This window comes from Sebastes umbrosus, chromosome 17 (genome assembly GCF_015220745.1).
Source record: "Sebastes umbrosus isolate fSebUmb1 chromosome 17, fSebUmb1.pri, whole genome shotgun sequence".
NCBI lineage: Eukaryota > Metazoa > Chordata > Actinopteri > Perciformes > Sebastidae > Sebastes > Sebastes umbrosus.
Window position 1 is genome coordinate 15,964,936 of NC_051285.1, and position 22,311 is coordinate 15,987,246.

Genomic DNA, 22,311 nt, shown 5'->3' on the forward strand with positions numbered 1-22,311 from the left:
ATACACACATGAAACACACGCTTCGCTATATCTGTTGGGAGACTTTCCTCCACAAAAACAATGCATTACTGATCCTTAACCACTGTATCGCAATGACGTGTTAATTTAAACCCTTACAAGGTGCATTATCGCTGACGACCATGATACATGTGCTGTACAACCTATCTTAATGCAATTTCTCATTTATTTTTAATGTTTTCAGTTTCATTTCAGTTATTCATGATAAAAGGAGGGAATGTGAGAAAAAAATTAAAGCACAGACTATCCTAGTTTAGATACATTTCTTATCATCCTCGCACCTGCACTCTGCCAAAACATTCTAATTACACTCAGAAGCAGGGCGGAAGGTGTTGGGAAGGCTAAATCAAGATTATAAAGGATGATGTAGTGAGGGAGCTCTCTGTCTTTTACACTGACTTGTCTGCTGTATGGACCCAAATGCATTTGCTTAATAAATTGTAATTGCTTCTCAATTGAATGACCAGAGACTGTTTATTAAATAATTTCTCCAACAGGATCCATTGCTTTGAGACAAAAAACCTAACATATCGGGCCCTTATAATAATTTACCCACTAAAATGTATAAAGAAATAACATGAAAATGTGACTAGAGCCCAAAGTGTTTACTTTGTTTAACAGCGAACACTCAAAGTACTAAGTGAATACAGTTAGACTTTATCATTATGTCTCTTTCACTTCATTATCACCTTAAGTGACTTGCACTTAAAGTCATATATTCAGTAACTGGCGGTGTGTAATTAGGGCTGCAACTAACAATTATTTTCATTGACAAATAATCTGTGGATTATTTTCTCAAATAATAAATTAGTTGTTTGGTCTATAAAATGTAAGAAAATGGTGAAAAATGTCCATCATTGTTTCCCAAAGCCCAAGATGACGTCCTCAAATGTTTTGTTTTGTCTACAACTCAAAGATATTCAGTTTACTGTCATAGCGGTGTAAAGAAACTAGAAAATATTGACATTTAAGAAGCTGTAATCAGAAAACTTTAATCAATAGAACTGTATTAAGAATATTTTTCATATATCAAAATATATTTTGATATGGTCGAATGACAAATAAAACAATCAAATTGATGTTCAATGGAATCCACCATGTTCCACTGTTATGCATTAAATCAGACAAAACTCTCCAAACATGAAAACAATAAATATTTTTTCTCATCTTTATTAAGTTGGACAACATAATTTTGTCAACAGGTTCATCACAATAGGATTCCCGACGAAAGTCGACAAACAATAAATTTCCATAATTTCACTACAAGTCTTTGTATATCAGGTGTTAATTCATAAGAGTGCAAGTGCAATTAGATAAATATAAAGATAGAAAAGCCACTGTAAAATATCTTTAAATGTACATAATAAGAAAAAAAAAACATTCCTAAATGGCCTTGAGTTTTTCCAAACAGTCTTGTGGTTCCTTGACTATGACAAAGCTGGTTATATAATCTTTGCAATCACCAGTTAGTTTGTGGCTGTATGTTTCTCCTCCGACTGGCCTGCTCTGATCTGTCCAGCCTGAGAGAGCAGTCTTGGTGATCCTAGATAGTTTTCTTAAACCTGGCACTGAAGCTGGAAATGAGACTCTTTACAGCTCTTCACAGGTCTTTAGCAAATCCTCCAGGAAATCAACCACCACGTCTTTACCTCTCTCCTCCTCTCCCCGTCCCTCCCCTTCAGCCTCCAACTCCTTCAGTCGGTTCAACGTCTGCTGCAGACCTCCAATTCTCTGTTGAGGGGTAAAACTGTCCCCTCCCGCATCTTTCTCTCCCTCTGCCCCCTCTCCTGCTCCTTCCTCCGCTCTGAGATATTTTATCAAATGCTCTTTGATGCCTCTCCCCTCCTCCCCATCCAGCGATGCCCCGAGGGTGGGCATGTCCTGCGACTGGCTCACGCTGAGCAGGTGTAGGAGAGCTTGTGAGAGCGTGTGTCGCAGGCTGGCGCAGTAGCGATACTCTAAGAAGTCGTTTGTGTCTTCGCTGTTCTCGAGTGCTATGGCCAGAGAACGCCACACACGGCTGAACCGCTCCGAGTCCCCATAGCAGCTGCGGTTGGCGGGAACTGCCAGGGCAGCGGCAGACTTGATCCGCACTTTGAAGTTCTTACAGGAAGTAACAACATGGCAGAGGGAGGAGAACGCGTCACAAGACCACGAGGCTGAGTCTAAGAGGAAGAGAGAAACATAAATCACATCATCAGATCAATCACTGTAGACAAACATGCTTATTTCCTGTCTTTCAAAGAGTTAGATGAGAAAATTAATACCATTCTAAAGTCTTTACACAACATATGACGCTAGCGCCAGCAGCCAGTTAGCTTAGCTTAGCATAAGGGCTGGAAACAGCTACCCTGGCTCTGTCCAAACGTGAACCTACCAGCACATCTAAAGCTCACTAATCAGGCTGTTCTTATACACCGTTTGTAGCTATACCTACAAAAAGTAAATGCATTGCAATTTGTATATATATATCCCACAAAATGAATTGGTATGTAATCCACATAATTGCGAACGAGGAAGTATAAAGAGCGATAAAAGCAGCTTAGGGAGGAGGTCGGGGTGGATTGGTGGGTCAAAAAACATTGGACTTTCACCCAGCAGACCGCTGTTCGTACACCGCGTGAAACCAGAAGTCAACGTTGATTTATTTGTCACGTAACTTCCGTACTTAAGTTACGTCACCTCCGGTGTGGCGTAACTTAACTACGATCTTTCTTAAACCTTACTAAGTCATTTTCTTGCCTAAACCTAACGAAATTGTATACTGCGAAGACGGAAGTTTATTTTGAAAAGACTGGAGCGGAAATTGATGCTGGACAGTCATAGGAAAACGCGCGAAAAAGTAGGAATAACTTTTTTTGAAGATATCATACGTATCTCTCCAGTTTGGCGTTTAATCTGCACAAAAAACTAAATGTAAAAACAACAGTTTGTGGTTTTACGAGGGAGTTGCGTGCTGCTGGAACTATTTCTTGGCCGAGCGCAATGACTTATTGATTTAATGACATGTTGTCACTGTGAGGTTGCTAGGCAACTAGTAGAGATTCCAGGAAGTCATTGCTAGTTGTCTTCTGGCTTTAGCTTCATTATTATCATCATCTTCTCCAACTTTCGACAAGCAAGCAAGTAAATTAGCATTTTCTGTTTCCAAAATATGGAACTATTCCTTTAAATCCTGTTTGGAAGCATAGTCACAGAGCCAGGTTGATGACCCGAGTTGACCAATTCATACCAAGGTCAAACACAGGTGAACAAGCAAATGAATAAACACTTACCGAGCGGCAGGGCTGGGTTTCTGAATGCATTTCCCAAGGCGTAACATGCATTCCATCTGACCTTCATAGTGGCCTCTGATTGGACAGTTTTAACCAGAGCACAGACTGCGTCTTCCAGCGGGCGTTGGAACGCAGACCGGGTCAGCTGACTCTGACGCAGGAAATGAAGCAGATTCCCGAGTGCTCGCACAGCATTAGACTTCACCTGAGGGGGGCGGGGGGGGGGAATCAAGTTCAGTCATACTGATGAGGTTATACTGAGCAAGTTGGCATTAATTTACATGATTAGGTTGTTTCCTGTTTGACTGAACAGCATTCTTTGTGTCCCAAACATGGACCCCATTTTCAAACCACTTCATCATAACTATCTTCTTCATAGCAGAACAAAATATGGCAAGACTTGATAAATCTGAATGTTGCTCTTGTGTGTAAAAGAGTGAGTGCTCTCACCCGGTCTTTGTCGGCTGATGCTCGGGTGGCTGCCTGCAACATCTTGAGCAGCAGCATGTCTGATAACTCTTCTTGGAAGTCCACACCTACACTCTCCCTGATAGAGACAGGAGATAAACAGATCAAAACAATTCAATTGCTAATGACAGACTATATGCACTGACTATACACTATATTATACTGATTTTATCCAAATCAGTTAGCTAAAAAATGTTTTTCTTATTCTTAAAGCCTCTTCTTTGTTAATACATAACAAAAGTCTTATATTTCGTAAGTTCAATAAGTGATCCATGCTTAAACTTTTTTAAATATCAGATTTATTTACTTCACTGTCATAAAGATGAATTCAGTGTGTTTTCTAAAGCATTCACTCAACACTGTGTCCACGTTTTCTTACATATTAACAATAAGTGTGTCTGTGAGGTTGCCTAGGGACCAGGCAGCTTTGGCGCGGACATTTGGAGATCGATCATCTAAGGCAGCGAGGATTGTGTTTGCCGTATCCGCCACGAACATCACATCCTGAAAAAAGAAATCACAACCTGTATAACAGATCCTTGTGGGTCAGACACATGTTGCAGGGTGCTCATAGTTGCTGGTCAGTGTACGTACCTCTCTCAGATTGGGGAACATAATGTAGACTCCCAAAGCCCTGACGGCTGCGGTCTTTACCAGATAGCTTTCACTGTAAGTCAGCCCTAGCAGCACAGTGATGCACATCAGCTGGGTCTTGTCCTTAAAAACAACATCCCACGTCACACCTACAGCTCCGTGAAGCTCAGTATTAGCTGTGTAGAAACACTCAAAGGGGAACTCACAGGCAGCTGTGCGAAGGCCTGCGGCAGGATGGAGGCGAGCGTGTCGCAGGCGCTCGTCTGCAGTGTGGGATGTTGTTCGCTCTGCAGCGCTCCGTTCAGCGGACCACTCAAGACTTCTGACCAAAACAGCACCACCTATATCACACAATATATGTATGAAAAGAAAACACTATTTTACTATACATTACTATATCACAGTTAATTGAACTTAAAACTTTCTAGTCACAGTTGAAATATAGATATTAACCAACATTTTGAGGGATTTGGCTGTAAAAAGGGACATCAAATCAACGTTCTTCTCCTTTCTTTAGTTAATGTTTTCAGAAAACAAACAAACAGCAATAAGACATAAGAAACAATCCCTCAAAACAGGTCTAACCTGATACAGTTTACAGTTAAAAGGCAGTTTATACTAGGGATGGTTAACACAAATTCGTTTTAAAGCCACTAATTTCTTTAATGCATTAAAGCTGAAGATGGTGAGATTGGAGCAAATATGATTAAAAGAAGTTATTTTTATAAAACGCGCTATATCGTGACAGTAGTACATGAAACAAGTAACCTGAAAAAAATCATGTGCCTCTGTGTCCTCCGGTGCTCCTAACGGCATCTGCAAGATTTCACAGACCGGAGGAAAACAAGCAGTAAGAGCTGATCTGAGGTCTGCTGTCCAGCTGCTGTCTATGAGAGCCGGCTGTCAATCACTCGTGAACTCCGACCAAACGGTCAAACAAGGCAGCGCTGATCAAATATGAATCAAAATTTTATGTTACGTTAATGCCTATTTTTCTCCTCGAATGTTTTCAGAATCATCTTGTAGTGCACGGTTTAGCTGTAAAATGGGAAAGTTTGTGACGCGGCTGCCATTGTAAAATCTGTTGAAGGAACGCCAAGATCTGGTCACATAACCGGAGCACAGCCAATAGGAACGCTCTCTCAATGAAATGACCTCTGATTGGCGCAAAGTCTCTCGTCACAGGCTAGATTTTTTTAAAGCCTGAAAACAGAGCCATGATGAGGTGCAGAAGTCTAGTTATCTCTCAGAACACTCGAATTACAATATGTTGAAAGGTTATTATGGAATTTTTGCCCAATGATGCCAAAAATATACTGCCTACTGCCACGCAACTTGCGATTTTTAGGTTGTAGCGGGGTCAATTTTGAAGCTAGATAGCATATGATACTGGTATCATATGAAACTATAAAGCCTAAGGAATCCATTGGTACCAACCATGTCATGCTAGCTTGACAGGAAGAACGCTAAATACGCTACGAAGTTACGCTAAATTTTGGTGAGGAAAAACTGGCGTGGCCATTTTCAAAAGGGGTCCGTGACCTCTGACCTCAAGATATGTGAATGAAAATGGGTTCTATGGGTACCCACAAGTCTCCCCATTACAGACATGCCCACTATATGATAATCACATGCAGTTTGGGATATGTCATAGTCAAGTCAGCAAACTGACACACTGACAGCTGTTGTTGCCTGTTGGGCTACAGTTTGCCATGTTATGATTTGAGCATATTTTTTATGGTAAATGCAGTAACTGTGAGGGTTTCTGGACAATATTTGTCATTGTTTTATGTTGTTAATTGATTTCCAACAATAAACATAAACATACATTTGCATAAAACAAGCATATTTGTCTTTCCCATGTTGATAAGAGTATGAAATGCGTGAAAAATCTCCCTTTAAGGTACATTTTGAACAGATAAATAATGTGTGATTAATTTGTGATTAATCGCAGTCATGCAATTAATAGCGATTCAATATTTTAATCAATTGACAGTCCTAGTTTATACTTACTTGGCTTGTGGGGACCCTCAAACTCTCAGCCACGTTGTTCTCTGCTCTGTACTGCTGGATTATTCCTGTCCCCAACTCCTCTAGTAACTAAATAAAAGACAATGACGGATAGATATCAGAGCACAGATCTCATTCTGTCTCGATCTGTCATTTCATATCAATTTTCAAAATTCATATATACACGATCTGTATTGCTGGCACTTGAACATAGGTGCAGAGAAGAGAGAAAGTGTGGAAGTCATTTACAGACGGAGTAAAAGAAACTAGGAGGTGTTACCTTTGTTCCGTGCAGTTGTATAGAGGGGTCTGTCTCCCCAAGGCAGCGAGCGCTCACCTGCCCGATCTCACACAGACATGATTGGGCTAGAGAGAAGTAGCCACGCACCAGGTGGGACATGACCTGAAACATACAGGACACACTTCAGATTTTAGAAATGTCTGTCTGGGGCTTTTCTTTTGTCACTCTCACCCGTTATCTCTCACCTGTAGAGCTTCTAGTCGGACAGGGGAGGGCTCTAAAGCAGCACCTCCTCCTGTTCCCGCTCCCTCGCTGTCTGATTGGTCCTCTCTAGGCTGAGTCACTAGCGACACACACAGCTGCAACAGCCACGGTGGGGAGCTGTCCTTTTCCTCCGGTGTGCGAGGAACGTGAGGGGAGTGTGTGCGCGAGCTCCGCAGGAAGGGTTTGACTGGTGTGCGAGAGGGTGAGGACACTCCGTCTCTTTGTCTCCAGCTGAGAGCCGAGTCCTGCGGCGTGAGTGAGCCGGTGCTGCTGCTGCCCTCCGGCTGTCGGAGAAGGAGCTGGACCTCAGGGAGAGGAGCCTGAGTCGTCACCAGAGCCCCATAAAGGGTCAGGACTGACACACGAACATTCACGTCTAAAGACAGAGAGCAGGTGTATTAAAAGAAGCCTGTGTCACTGACCTGTTCTCTTAAATCCTTGTATGTGGCTATCTGAATGCACTGATGGAATACAGACCTCTGTGGCGCACATAGGTATGCATCTGCTTCCAGAGCGGACTGAGCAGACCAGGTCTGAGACGGTGGTAGGGAGCGTTCGCCACCAGGTAGGCCAGACACTAACAGACAGGAAAGGTGGAGATGAGCTGTTAGAAGCAGTTCCATTTTGGTCCAATCACAGTGAAACCAGATATCTCTCCCCAACTACATGTGTGCACATTGTCAGAATATGACCCAGGGTGTACTTTACTTTTACACAAGCTGTACATGTAAGCTCAACATCTTTACTTAAGCCCTTAAAACTCCAACGGCCTGCAGGCGGACATGGCCGCAATTCTGTCTTTCAGAGGTTGTTGCGGGCTGAGTCTTCAAGATAAAGCTGAAGATACTGGTATCATATGAAACTAAAAAGCCTAAGGAATCCATTGGTACCAACCATGTCATGCTAGCTTGACAGGAAGGATGCTAAACATGCTACGAAGTTCCGCTAAATTTTGGTGAGGAAAAACTGGCATGCTATCGTACCTTTATGACCTGTGTGAGCGTCTGAGGGGAGGTCTCGGCCAGCAGAGCCAGACTGAGAGTGCGGTGCAGTTCTCTGACGCCAGTGGCCAGTGAGAAGGAGAAAGGGGTGTAAGATGTACGAGGAGACGCCGTATCTTCAGCCACAGCCAGGAACTGACGTGAGCCATCCAGCATGGCCGACAACACCTGAAGCGCACACGCACGCACCTGTAATGGAGAGGAAAGATACGGATGCTACAGCCATACATGCCGAGGATAATTGTAACAAGAGTGAGGGTGTGTTGCACCTACCTTTGGCGAGGGGTCTTTCAGGATAATTGTGAGGAGATTGAGAGGTGGCGGCCCCCCAATAGGAGCGTCAGGGATGAAGGAGGACCAGTAACCGTACAGAGTCCTCTTCTCCACACCTTTCACAACCGTTACCAGACAGTGCAGTGCTCCCTGGCGCACACGACCGTGGTAGAGCCTTAAAAAGAAAAATACTGCAGGATGATTTCTCACTTGACGCATTAAAGCAACTTGTGATTTTTAGGTTGTAGCAGGCTCAGTTTTAAAGCTAGAGTGAAGATACTGACATCATATGAAACTAGAAAACCTAAATTCATGGGTACCAACCATGTCATACCAGCTTGTCCCGAAGGAGGCTAAATAAAGCTCCAAACTTACGCTATATTTTGGCGAGGAAAAACTGGCGTTGACATTTTCAAAGGGGTCCCTTGACCCTTGACCTCAAGATAAGTGAATGAAAATGTGTTCTATGGGTACCCACGAGTCTCCCCTTTACAGACATGCCCAGTTATTGATAATAACATGCAATTTTGGGCAAGTCATAGTCAAGTCAGCACACTGACACACTGACAGCTGTTGTTGCCATTAAGATTTGAGCATATTTATTATGCTAAATGCAGCACCTGTGAGAGTTTCGGGACAATATTTGTCATTGTTTTGTGACATACATTTGCATAAAGCAAGCAGATTTGCCCACTGCCATGTTGATTAGAGTATTAAATATGAAATATATCTCCCTTTAAGGTACATTTTGAACAGATAAAAAATATGTGATTCATTTGCAATTAACTATGGCCAATGATGCGATTAATTGCAATTAAATATTTCAATCGATTGACAGCCCTAAAAAAACGAACCCTTCCTTCCACTTTATAAACATGTCAAACTTTTAGAAAGCATAAAGGTAATTTTGTTTCTCAAATATAACTTGTGAGTTGATAGTGGTGACATGGGTGGACATGGGCGTGGGTGTTTTTCTGTACCTCAATTTGCTCTGTGCACTGCCTTCTGGGTCGGAAAACTCTGAGTCAGAACTGGCTCTTTTCCAGGACGGGTAGAGAGAAGGGCCAGAGGGTTTAGACAAGGACTCTCCCTCGCTTCTGCCTCCCTCTCTGCCCCCTCCTTTCTGAAGTGCAGGCACTGCCTCTCGATCATCTTCCTCTCCATCATCCCCTCTGCTCTCTTCAGTGCTCGTCTTCTTCCCCTTTCCTCTGGGTTTCCTCTTTTTATTCTGAGGGGAGATATTAACAATATTTCAACCAACAATATGTGTTTCATCACTGATTTTGAAGTAGCCCTTACTAGAACTTATACAAACAAAAGTGAAGACTTGTCTACATGAAATTTCCATCTATGCAAACAGCATCTCTTGATGCACTGAGAGAGGCGTGGCAGGCCAATCTGAATTTACAATTTACAGGTGTTGAGTGGTGAAGATATATTTTCAAGAATACACTCCTATTCAATATGTGCAGGGCACGGCCTGATACAATTCAAGGTGGCACACATACTTCATCTGTCTAAAGTCAGAATCTCAAATATATATCCATCGGTTGATGGTTCATGTAAAATATGTAAAAATTCACCTGCAACACTAGCTCATGCATTCTGGTTTTGCCTCCCAGGTTACTCTAAACCGCCACACACACATACAAACACTCACACACACCTTGTCTATTATTGTTTTTTTAATTATTATTTTGTTTTATCGTTATTATTATTTTAATATGGGGATTATCGTATTATACTTTTTTCCTTGTTTCCTTAACAAAAAAAAAAGATGAAAAATATTTTCCTGTACTTTTACTGTGTTTGTTTTTTTGTTAAATGTGAAAACTAATAAACAAAGTGGGGGGAAAAAATGAAGTCTTACCCCTGAGGTTTTGCCTGGCACAGCGGCATCCTTTGGCGGCTCGGAAGGTTTTGGTGGTTCGGCGACTTTTGGTGCAGAGACACCCTCGTATTGAGGAAGAGGTGCTGGGTAAAGCACAGTCGGCCACTCGACACTCACACCTGGAGTTCCCTGGAACATGAGTCTCTTCAAAAACATCAAATTATTACTCAGTATAGACTGTCATATAGCGTTGTGTTCAGGAAAAAGGACCAAAAAATTATAAAGCAATAGATAAATCTGCAATTTGGTACCTTAAGTGCAGCCAGTACAGACCCAAGCTCCTCTCCACCATATTTCCACTTCCCACCTGAGAGACAACACTGAAGTCCCTTCAGTGCTGCCTGGATCTCCTGCACACAGGACACAAGGGCAGGCATGGGTCAACTGTGATTAAAAGTAATATTCCCCCATTGAAATTTTCATTACAACAAACAAATGATCCGCTGCGTACCGTGCAGTGGAAGAGCTCATCAGTGTCAGGAGGTTTGGGTGACTGCAGTGTTGTCAGGAAGACTCTGAAAGATACACTTCTGTATTGTTCATCCAAAAGTGGCTGACCGGGGATCCTGAAGAGAAAAAAATCCGACCACAGAAACAATTACAACCAAGAATTTACACCTGCAATTACTGATATTTTTTTCTCCCACTTTGGTGCAGCGGAAACAAGTCGTGCACGCCACATTGGCATTATCTTTTAAAGTTTATGTGGCAAACTTGTTTGCTCATTTACACATCCAGTAGTTATGGAACAATATTACTCTTTGTTAAAAAAAAATATTTGCAACTTAAACATAGAATTACATTATGTAATCACAGAGAAGGATAAACAAACAAATAAACTAATAAATAAATAGATAAAAGAGGCGCGTGGCAGACAGGCAGCAAAACCCACGCTCAACGCAGGTAGGTAACAATATTCTTTTGGATTTGTGTTTCTGGTCTTGGACTTGATGAATGTATGTCAAATATTCACTCTCTTTTAGCTCTATCTTTGATCTCTATCATCTCTTAAGGGAAATATCTGCCTCTTTCACTGCTAAATGCTTCACTATGTTTACCAGCTAGTCTCAAACTGTGTCTGTCTGCAGTTTGATGCTGAGAAAACAGCTACCCATGAAAACAGCTGCCTGCTGTATCAAAAAAAAAAATGCTAAGAGAGCAGTGAGAGTTTACCAAAACAGCACGGTTGGGGACTGGACAGTGAGCATTTAGCTATAAAAACTACAATACTGATGCCAGTTTGTGACCTAGAAGTATTCTACAAACTGGGCACACGGTACACACAGACAAAAATGCACAATATGGCTACTGGCTAAATGTATAAGCATGCTAGAGCCTACCTGAGACAGATGTTGGCCATACAGGTAAGAGCAACATGGCGTAACTCCATATTTGGCTGAGATGGAGAACTATACAGCAGGAGGACTCCCTCTTCACCCAGCAAGTCACTGAGGTGCTATGAATGAGAAGCATTATATTAAATATTCAGCAGTTAGCTATCATACACTGTCTACAATACACTTTCACAAAGCGGGTACAAATATCTACCTGGTGGCACTGTGGTCCATTCCTATATACTACTGTGGAGAGTGCCAGGAGAACATCTGAGTGCGTCCACGTACTGCACTCTTTCAGTGCACTGACGGTATAGTTCACCAATACATCCAATGTCCGCTCATCCATTATTACCTTACAAAACAGTGAGAAGATAAAGTAAGAAAATATGTATTTTTTCAGGCGATTACATACTGTACATGGTCGGTACATGAGTAGATGTGCACAGTAGTATAAGATCTACTGTTACTAAAGGATAGTTTTTACCTTTAGCTGATTGAGTAGATGATGTATTAGCTGGCAGAGTTTGATGACTAAATGTTCTTGACTCAGCGGCACAAGACAGCTGACATGTTTCAGCAGACTGCACACGTCCTGAAATGGAAATTATGAGGCTCAGCACGGCCAAAACATCTTTCACAGCAAAAAAAAAAAATAATCCTGGATATCACATATGTTTATTTAGTTGATTAAGTAGACGCTTGATACAAACAGAAAAGGCAAACTTTTAAGTGCCAGAGCAGAACTCATTTTGACTTTGTTTTTGCTGGGGTGTTGTTAAATAGTTGGTAGGACACTACCACATGACTGCTAGGGTGTTGGATAGGTTGCTAACAAAGTGGCAGCTAGTTGCTAGAGCTGTATGATTTTGAAAAAATATCTAATTGCGATTATTGTGACTGATATTGCAATTGCGATATGATTTGCAATAGTAGAGGAATGATAATTATTAGATAATTCTCATTGAAAAACATATTTAAATGATTATGGTTTTAGCGAGGATCTGTACCAAACAAAGATGTTTTCATAAGTCTGTAGAATATGATGTGTAGGCTAGGACATCTCTGCAGCACGACAATATTTAATTTAAAATGCTATTTTGACACACATTTCATCTTTAACATATGTTGTGATATGATTGATGATGATGTTGATTTCTTCCTCATCGTGCGATTTGAAAATCGCAGTAGGCCAAAATTTTGATTAATTGTGCAGCCCTACTAGTTTCTATTATGTAATAGGTGGTTGTTTCCAAGTGGTTGATATGATGTTCTCTGTGGTTGCTAGGGCGTTGGGTTGCTGCTAGGTGGTCGTGTCTAGAGGGAAGCCCACAAACCGCGTAATTTGATCCGAGATCTGTAAAAACTCTCGCGAGACTCGCCGACCGACGACACATCCATCCATCATCTGCAACCGCTTATCCCGTTAGGAGTCGCGTAGGGGCTGGAGCCGATCCCAGCTGACATCGGGCGAAGGCAGGGTACACCCTATCGCAGGTCTGACACATAGAGACAGACAACCATTCACACTCACATTCACACCTATGGGCAATTTTAGAGTCTTTGGACTGTGGGAGGAAGCCGGGGAACACAGAGAAAACCCACGCTAACACAGGGAGAATATGCAAACTCCAAACAGAAGGGCCCCAAGACGGATTCGAACCTGCGACCCTCTCTCTGTGAGGCGCCAGTGCTGACCACCGTGACCACCATGCAGCCCTCCAACACACATCCTAACCTTAACTATTCGAGGTCATTGCCTAACCGTAGCAATCTCGCGAGAGTTTCCCGGTTTGGGGGCTCCCTTGTAGCCACTCCGCTGCTAGGTGGTTGCTAGGGTGTATGACGTTGTTATGGTGATACTGGTCTGTTGCCAGGACTGCATGGTTGGCAGGATGCTTCCAGTAAAGACACAAAAAATGACTACCTGAATTTTGATCACACAGCCTGATTTAATAGGATTTCTTTAGTTTTTTGCTTTTTCAGTATCACAAGTTAAGTTGAACACAGTTGTCACCACAAGACCAGAGCGAGTGTGAGTTACCTCAGGTCGGATGTTGATGTCAGGCTCGAAGGCTTTGTTGTAGTTCTCTGACAGGAGCTGGTCTAGCAGCAGGTTGAGCTCCTCTCTCAGCTGGACTGAGTCAGCTCGGAGGGCTCGGAGCTTCGCGGCGCAGCGGGAAAACTGTTTCTCCACGTCCGACGGGGAGCCAAGCCGCCACCCGTCCGTCCCGAGAGGGGTGAACGGGGCGGCGTCCGCGGACAAAGCCACCGGAGGGAAAGCAGGGCCATCACTAACGGCCGCTGTTAACAACTCAGTTTGAGCCGCCATAGTTTTGAAGGCGGAAGTATTTCATTTGCTCGGTGGTTCCCACTCCTACTTTCAAGCTTGACATCCAAATGTGAGGCTCATTACTGCCCCCTACAGACAGTGTAAATCAAACACACACCATCTCCCTCAGAAACAGCTGAAGAACTACCATCAACTACATTTAATGAAGCAATATCAGTATGTAAAAAATAACTAAATGTAAAGAAAAAAGTTCTGCATTCAACATTTTTTCTAAACAGGGTACAGAGATTTAAATGAAGTATCAACAGATTAAATCATTTTCACAACTGCCCCTTTGACATATTTATGAAATATTTGATTATTTTGTATACATTTTCATATTGAGTTTTGTGTGATTGTATAAAGGCACATAGGACTGGGGATTGGTCCATGTTGTATACTTCTATATCTATAAAAATCCTAATAGAAACTTAAAATGATTGATGCATTCATGTGTACATAACATGTTTATGTTGCAGCTGGTCAAGGTGGAGACAATTCTGATTCCTTAGTATAAAGTGGGGTTCAGGGACCCCCAGGGGTCGCAAAACAATTTGCTATAAATTATAGAATTGTGCTGTATCATTAGAAAGTTTATATCTACAGATGGGGACCACATTGTATTTTTTTATTTGTATTCTGTATTTTTATTTAGTGAATTCAAATCATTTTTATCCAGATATTTGATAAGCTTAAATCAATTTCAACCAGATTAGTAAAAAAAAAATTAAATTTCATCCAGATATTCAGTAAAAATATATGAATCCCACCCAGATATCTAGTAAATCTAAATCAATTTAACCCAGATAATTAGTAAATATAAATCAATTTCACTCAGATATTTATTTTGCTCAGTTTCTTAATAAATATAAATCAGTTTTCCTTGTAAAACTAATTTGGATTAACACATTTTTTTGTTGTTTATATTTAGTTAATTTATTCAATACTTTTTAATCAAAATTGCAGTACTTCAAATCTATTCAATTATATTACCTGTCACTTTGTTGCCATTTTTTAGGGTGCATTTACACCAATTAAACAAGCATATTGTTTCCATGTCTCCCACCCACTTTAGCTTTGGGCCAATAGAAACTATGATATGATTGTGACACACAGCAATATGTTCATTATTTTTTATTTATTTTTAAGTTGAAGTAAGTTTAAATATCTGGATTTATTAGGACAGTGTTGCTACTGATCATCTTTTGAAAACTTGAAATGTAGGCTATAAATGCTGTCAAGTTGAGTGCAAATGTAATTTGAATAAAATCCCCCTCTGTTTAGAGGTAAATAAATGGTATTAACATTCAATAACATTGCTAATTTCCCCACTGTGGGACTAACAATGGATGATCTCATCTTATTCAAATTGAAATGCATTTCTGTTTATCACTATGAAACAAGTCTATGGTAGTAAGCATTGTGCTTAATCAGTGTAACCATTATGAGGGGGTCCTTGGAAAATGTTCTGCCCTGTAAGGGGTCCCTGCCCCCAAACAGTTTGAGAACCACTACAACCTATAAAAGTTCAGTTTTTGGACTAAACTTCTGAGAGAAGTGATTTCCAACTGAGGATGTCAGGAAGACATAGGAGAAAGAGCACAATACTTGCTTTAAAATGTAGGGGAGTATAGTATACAGTATTTGGAAATTATACAGTTGCGTTATTATAATTCCTTCTGCTGGATGTCCCCACACTGTTTCCTTTAACACTTTCCCCAATGCTGGTTAATACAACAATTTTAGAGACTACACTTAATTTCCAAAGCCTTTCACCAGTGGTGAAAGTGTAAATTTTAAATTTTATTTTGTGGACACAAGCAGAGAGACAGACATCTGTATCCCCTGTCTGCCTGTTCAGATAGAGCAGAACGTCCCCTACATCTGGAAACTGTAACACTGGAGTATGCGAGAACCAATTCTGAAGAAAATCTGACTCGTTTGTTGCCTCAAAGAACAAAAGTGTATATCATGTATCATCATTCACAATATTGTGATCTTAGTACATGCAAAGTGAAACAAATTCAAGGCACGCATACACAAAATACACATTTTGGACCAATTTACTGTGTCAAAGTTGTTTTGTGCTCAACATGTTGAAAATATCACAATACCAAACGGCACACTTAATTACATTCCAGAGATATACAGCACTAACATTGTAAAGATTCACAACTGAAGTGGAAACAGGAATGTTCAAGCATGTACAAAAGCTTAAATCTCTGTAATTTTCTTTATTAAGTGTAAGCAACAGTCTTGGAATTTATATCCAATCTCAGTCAACATTGAAAATTAAAGGCGTTTCAACAAAAACACTGTTGCTCGTTTTAATTCCATGAAAAATAAGTTATCATACAACATATCCATATGAAACAATGTACAAAGTCCGTGCATCAATGCACAGCAAAAATAATATCCGGAAATTATGAGTGTCAGGTGTGAACATGCTGACTGAGTGCTGGAATGAGGAGTGGTTTCAAATTGGCATTATCTATGAACGGCACATCATCAGTCCAGGCATGATTAAAGCGCCATCCACCCATGGTGGTAATGTTGTAGATGGCAAACAATAACAGACTGAAGCAAGCAGGAAACCAGGAGGTAGGCATGTCCGCAAATGTACAGCGCAGCGTGGCACAGAAGTATTAAGGGCTGAATTAAAAGTAGTTTTCGATAGGGCGTGTTTGGATTTCAGCCCGACTTGAACAGTAGAATGGCCACTTGACCCAGGTAGAAGTAGATGAAATGCTTCGTCTCGTGCGTCACGTAGCTGCCAAAGTTCCTCCCAACAATGCAATGCCAGGTGGGATTGTACTTCTTGTCAAACTCCTGCAGGGGAGACAATGACGGGTATCAATAAATGTTACACCTTTGCACTACTCATTTGATATTGATCTAATGTACCTTTTTGACATAAGCAGCGATATCCTTCTCAATGTTGTACTTTTCCATAGCCTGCATGGCACAGTCTACCGCATCCTGCTGCATCTCATCAGACATGTCTGCATTCTTTATAACGGCCTTCTTGTCCGACATTTTGGCTTTTTGACTGCGAAGGAGAAAAAAAGTAATAATCAGAGACATTTCTTACTAGTTCCAGTTCAAACAGTGAGCCTCGTCTTTCCATTTCCGCTGCGAACAGTTACTAGCTGCTGTAGTTAGGGGTCTACTTGTTTGCATGTTGAATTTACCATTGAGAGTTAAATAAGACTGGCACCCATCAAATCCAATTAACTGGATAGGAGGTCTTATGAAGCAGGATTACCAAGTCACCTGGATAACTTGCAGGAAAAACCTCACGTGGGCTTCACGGAGAGTTGTTCTGGGTCATACTTAGTGCAGTTATATAGACAACTCAGTAATGTGGGTTTGCGAGACGTGTACGGCAGTAAGCCCTAAAAGAAGTCTGCTGCCATGATGTACATATTGGCTGGGGCAGATTAATGCACAGGCAGGCCTAGGCTGCAGCCTAGGGGCCTCATGTTTGCAAGGGTCCCAGATTGGACAATTATTCCTAATTATTTAAATGTACTTCAGAGAGAAAAAAAACAAAAACTTTACCCCTATTGGCCCATAAGAAACATTAAAAAATTAAGCAGCTGATTGGGTAGATGTGGGCTGACCTTATGAACCACGCCCCATGATGTGACAAGGTTCATAAGGTCAATTTGGTTTTCAAATAATACATCACTACTGGACAGAATAGCGGTAAAATGAAAATATGACCACGGCGCACAAAAACGAAAAGCAGAACGGCTGAAAGAACACCGTGATCTACTAAAGAAAATCCCTAAATTGACTAGATATTTCAAGGTTTAGATTAAAAGGCTGGCTCAATGTGTGTCTGTGGATATGCCAGTGATCCCCGAGTGTGTACTTGTGGGCTGTGTAATATTCCTAGCATGCTCGCTTTTATTTACCAAAATATAACCCATTTAGTTCATTTTGGCGTATCAGCGCCGTGTTATCAATACATAGCCAGACGACTGACGCTACAAGGAGTCTCAGCACAGAGTAGCAGGAGTCAGATTTCTCACACACACACACACACGACGATGGCGGGGGGATTTGGTGTCGAAGCGAATAGCAAAAGCGCGGTGTAATCGGTGAAACCAGTGTTGTCACAAGTTTATCAACCGTGGGAAAATGTCCTCAACGTCACAACCCTAATTCCTAGCATGCTTTTACTAGTGATGTTACGTGCTGTGCCGAGGCTTCAGAGCGTGTGTCGAGTAATCCAGGAGGTTTTCCGCGATGCACGTTTCGAGGCCTGTATCGTTTTAGACCAATGACGTCATAAGCCTCGCCATAGCGTGTGACTGGTTCAGGAAGTGGTTGAAATCTTCACTGGTTGAACCAATGCCACTTTCCAGAAGTGACACAGAACACTAATATTACCCCTCCTGCCATTATTATATTACATTACACTACAATACAATTATTGACCAAAGGATCGGTTTACACACATAAGCTGCATTACTCACAAAACAATTAGAGTTTATTATACATGAATATTATATACTCATAATATACTTATTATATAGAAATAAATGGATTACATGGTAATAGATTTTTTTTCATTGTTTATAGTCATTCCCAACAGCCTTTACTGGGGCAAAATACAGTATATCACAGATCACATGGTTAAGATCATATCTGCCTGTTTGACACTCTTTGGACACCAGGTGGTTTCGTGTGCAACATGAAGCCTCGAGAAATGAACCCTTTTACGAACCAATTTAATGGAAAGCTTCAAAGCTTCATGAAGCTTCAGCTCGCCATCACTAGCTTTTACATTAAATAACTTTTTTTTCTGGCAATGTTAAAGCATGATGAGTGAGAGGGGGGGATACAAAGAGTAGCCTAGGGGCCCCTGACCACCTTCATCCGCCACTGCATATCTGCACCTGCAAGCTCGCAGCATCACAACTCGGATTTACTGCTGCTTGTGAAGCAACACTTACACTAGTTCTGCCCTAATGCCACCACAAGTTCTATAATTCAACTGAATGTGTAAGGTTTACAAACAACAATGAACAGAAAGTGTTATTAATGCAGCTCCTCAGGACAAATACAACAGGCGAGATTAGCATAGCAGCAGCAGCAGCTTCAGTAATCCCGTTCACCTGCTGACAATGCACGGGTTGGATTAGCAAGAAACACGGCAAAACACGTTATCTCACATGCAGTCAACTCTTACCGTTTCTCAGCGGAGTTAAATAGTTTACAGTTGTACGTTACGGGCAGCTGCACAGTTGTTCGTTCATTTATGAAAAGAAAGCGTGCGTCTCTGCCCCGCCCCTCCACATCACATCTGGTATGTGATTGGCTGGAGAGGAGCCTACACCCCGGTGACGGCGTTTTTCACTTGCGGACAGTGCCTGCATCTTATTTCCACCCAGAATGCACTGCTTTCAACCCCCTCCCCTCCTCTCAGAGGAAGTGATTGATCCAGCTGATTAGGCTGGTCAAGCCCATTCTCTGGCCCATTCTATTTAAGATTGTAGGTAGGTAGGTAGACAGAAATAAGAAAAATAACATAATTTGAAAAAGAATAATAATAATAAAAATAATATATATATATATATATATATAAATTTGTATATAAACACACGTGGACAAAATTGTTGGTACCCTTCCGTTAAAGAAAGAAAAACCCACAATGGTCACTGAAATAACTTGAAACTGACAAAAGTAATAATAAATAAAAAATTATTGAAAATTAACTAATGAAAATCAGATATTGCTTTTGAATTGTGGTTCAACAGAATCATTTTAAAAAACAAACTAATGAAACTGGCCTGGACAAAAATGATGGTACTCTTAACTTAATATTTAGTTGCACAACCTTTTGAGGCAATCACTGCAAACAAGTGATTTCTGTAACTCCCAATGAGACTTCTGCACCTGTCGACAGGTATTTTGGCCCACTCCTCGTGAGCAAACTGCTCCAGCTGTCTCAGGTTTGAAGGGTGCCTTCTCCAGACTGCATGTTTCAGCTCCTTCCACAGATGTTCAATAGGATTTAGATCAGGGCTCATAGAAGGCCACTTCATAACAGTCCAATGTTTAGTTCTTAGCCATTCTTGGGTGTTTTTAGCTGTGTTTTGGGTCATTATCCTGTTTGAGGACCCATGACCTGCAACTGAGACCAAACTTTCTGACACTGTGCAGCACATTTCGCTCCAGAATGCCTTGATAGTCTTCAGATTTCATTGTACCCTGCACAGATTCAAGACACCCTGTGCCAGATGCAGCAAAGCAGCCCCATAACATAACCGAGCCTCCTCCATGTTTCACATTAGGTACAGTGTTCTTTTCTTTGGATGCTTCATCTCTTCGTCTGTGAACATAGAGCTGATGTGACTTGCCAAAAAGCTCCAGTTTTGTCTCATCTGTCCAAAGGACATTCTCCCAGAAGCTTTGTGGCTTGTCAATATGCATTTTGGCAAATTCCAGTCTCGCTTTTTTATGATTTGGTGTCCTCCTGGGTCGTCTTCCATTAAGTCCACTTTGGCTCAAACAGTGACGGATGGTGCGATCTGACACTGATGTACCTTGACCTTGGAGTTCACCTCTAATCTCTTTGGAAGTTGTTCTGGGCTCTTTGGTTACCATTCGTATTATCCGTCTCTTCGATTTGTCATCAATTTTCCTCTTGCGGCCACGTCCAGGGAGGTTGGCTACAGTCCCATGGACCTTAAACTTCTGAATAATATGAGCAGCTGTAGTCACAGGAACATCAGGCTGCTTGGACATGGTCTTATAGCCTTTACCTTTAACATGAAGGTCTATAATGTTCTTTCTAATCTCCTGAGACAACTCTCTCCTTAGCTTTCTGTGGTCCATGTTCAGTGTGGTACACACCATGATACCAAACAGCACAGTGACTACTTTTCACCCTTTAAATAGGCAGACTGACTGATTACAAGTTTGAAGATACCTGTGATGCTATTTACAGGACACACCTTAGTTTAATATGTCTCTATGGTCAAATTATTTTCAATCTTTTCTAGGGCTACCATCATTTTTGTCTAGGCCAGTTTCATCAGTTTGTTTTTTAAAATGATTCTGTTGAACCACAATTCAAAAGCAACAGCTGATTTTCATTAGTTAATTTTCAGTAAATTTTTATTTATTATTACTTTTGTCAGTTTCAAGTTATTTCAGTGACCATTGTGGGGTTTTCTTTCTTTAACGGAAGAGTACCAACAATTTTGCCTACGTCTGTATAAATATTTTTTATTTCAAAATGACAGTATACAAAGTAACAGCAGAAAACATTGAAATAATTTACATACAGAAGAAGCGTAGCGAAAAACATAAACAAAGAGCTTTGCCAAACACAAAAAGGACAACAGAAATGAAACAAAACCAACATAAAATTAAAAAAAAAAAGACCATGCGAGAGTATGACAATAATTCCATTTAAAAAGATATTGTATACATTTATTGTTTTCATTGCTTTTTGGTTTTGTGAGGAAGAAATTGTTGACAGATATAGATCCATTTCTTTCATAAATACAAAGAATTTTTTTCCCGTAAATTTACACTTGTGAATGTGGAACTTCGCGAGCATTAAAATGCATTACTGTCTTTGTCACTGTAACCATAGCAACAAAATATAATATTTCTATAGTACAGTGCAAAATTTGAGAAAATGTTAACAAGTATAAAATTGTTGACATCTTTACACAATTCATATGTAAATTTACAGGACCAAAATACATGAGACCAAGTTTCAGGATGTGATTCGCAGAAGGAACAATTTACATCTATGTCACTCTCACTAACTTTTGTAAGAAATGTTTCATTGGATAGAATCTATGGATCAATTTAAATGACACCTCTTTAACCTTATTTGCTAGAAGGAACTTTTGCGGTAAGGACCATAAACTTTCTTCCAGTCTACACTAACAAAATTGCTCCAATAAAATGTTGCTGCCGGAATAGAAACCATGCTGTCCTGAAACAAGGCCCTTATCCTGGAGTTCATACCTCTATTAACAGAAAAACTGAATTTACCTAACGGAGATTGAATGGGGTCAGGGGGTCGACACTGACAAGGGTGGAGAGTGGTCAGCATTCTTCAATAACATGTACATTCTAGATGGGATAGCGTCAAAAACTATAGAAAACTCTTTTGGGGTTATTGGTATATTGTACCTGGCGAGAAATTCTGAGTAATTGTAAAGTAGTCCTTCTCTATTAAACAACTGACTCACGAGTATAATACCATTGTTAAACCATTTATCATGAAATAGAGACATGTTTTTATATAAAATATTACAGTTGTTCCAAATATAACATCTCTGGGGAGAGAAATTGTGCTTGTAAATCAGCGTCTGAGCCAAAAGAACCTGTTGATGAAAATTGGAAAGCTTAAGCGGGATTTTCTGAATACTATAGTTACAAAGCAGAATGAATTTTAGACATGATGAGAGATGAAGTTCCAAATAGAGGTAGGATTTTTTAGATATTGTTTGATCCAATTTATTTTGAATGTATTGTTTAGAGAGCTGAAGTCTATAAAATTTAGCCCACCATTGTTTTCGCATATAGTGGGTTTTATTTTTCCATAAGAAATTGCTTATTGTCCTATCAATAGAT

General features: G+C 40.7%; 2 protein-coding genes across 2 annotated transcripts; both read right to left on the reverse strand.

Annotated features, from left to right (window-relative positions):
- Positions 1 to 1,172: 1,172 nt before the first annotated feature.
- Positions 1,173 to 13,808, reverse strand: heatr6 (HEAT repeat containing 6). Its single transcript, XM_037747753.1, has 20 exons — positions 13,414 to 13,808; positions 11,857 to 11,964; positions 11,584 to 11,724; positions 11,376 to 11,491; positions 10,487 to 10,601; positions 10,287 to 10,385; positions 10,015 to 10,179; positions 9,125 to 9,372; positions 8,145 to 8,319; positions 7,854 to 8,060; positions 7,348 to 7,447; positions 6,852 to 7,246; positions 6,646 to 6,768; positions 6,369 to 6,455; positions 4,562 to 4,696; positions 4,356 to 4,478; positions 4,141 to 4,265; positions 3,744 to 3,840; positions 3,294 to 3,498; positions 1,173 to 2,183 (listed from the first exon to the last, which is right to left on the reverse strand). Exons 1-20 carry the CDS (start codon positions 13,699 to 13,701, stop codon positions 1,609 to 1,611), a joined length of 3,627 nt encoding a protein of 1,208 aa, XP_037603681.1. The 5' UTR covers positions 13,702 to 13,808; the 3' UTR covers positions 1,173 to 1,608.
- Positions 13,809 to 15,746: 1,938 nt separating this feature from the next.
- Positions 15,747 to 19,057, reverse strand: LOC119475282 (dynein light chain 2, cytoplasmic-like). Its single transcript, XM_037747805.1, has 3 exons — positions 18,902 to 19,057; positions 16,606 to 16,750; positions 15,747 to 16,530 (listed from the first exon to the last, which is right to left on the reverse strand). The coding sequence occupies exons 2-3, from the start codon at positions 16,735 to 16,737 to the stop codon at positions 16,393 to 16,395; spliced, it is 270 nt and encodes an 89-aa protein (XP_037603733.1). The 5' UTR covers positions 16,738 to 16,750; positions 18,902 to 19,057; the 3' UTR covers positions 15,747 to 16,392.
- Between the last annotated feature and the right edge of the window lie 3,254 nt (positions 19,058 to 22,311).

Excerpts from the sequence above, each read along its gene's own strand:
- heatr6 (XM_037747753.1), bottom strand. The coding sequence starts at position 13,701 with ATGGCGGCTCAAACTGAGTTGTTAACAGCGGCCGTTAGTGATGGCCCT. Across the intron at positions 11,492-11,583 it reads ATGGACCACAGTGCCACCAG|CACCTCAGTGACTTGCTGGG; the intron begins GTAGATATTTGT and ends TCTCATTCATAG. Across the intron at positions 6,769-6,851 it reads TCCGACTAGAAGCTCTACAG|GTCATGTCCCACCTGGTGCG; the intron begins GTGAGAGATAAC and ends TGTATGTTTCAG.
- LOC119475282 (XM_037747805.1), bottom strand. The coding sequence starts at position 16,737 with ATGTCGGACAAGAAGGCCGTTATAAAGAATGCAGACATGTCTGATGAG. Across the intron at positions 16,531-16,605 it reads TCGCTGCTTATGTCAAAAAG|GAGTTTGACAAGAAGTACAA; the intron begins GTACATTAGATC and ends TCTCCCCTGCAG.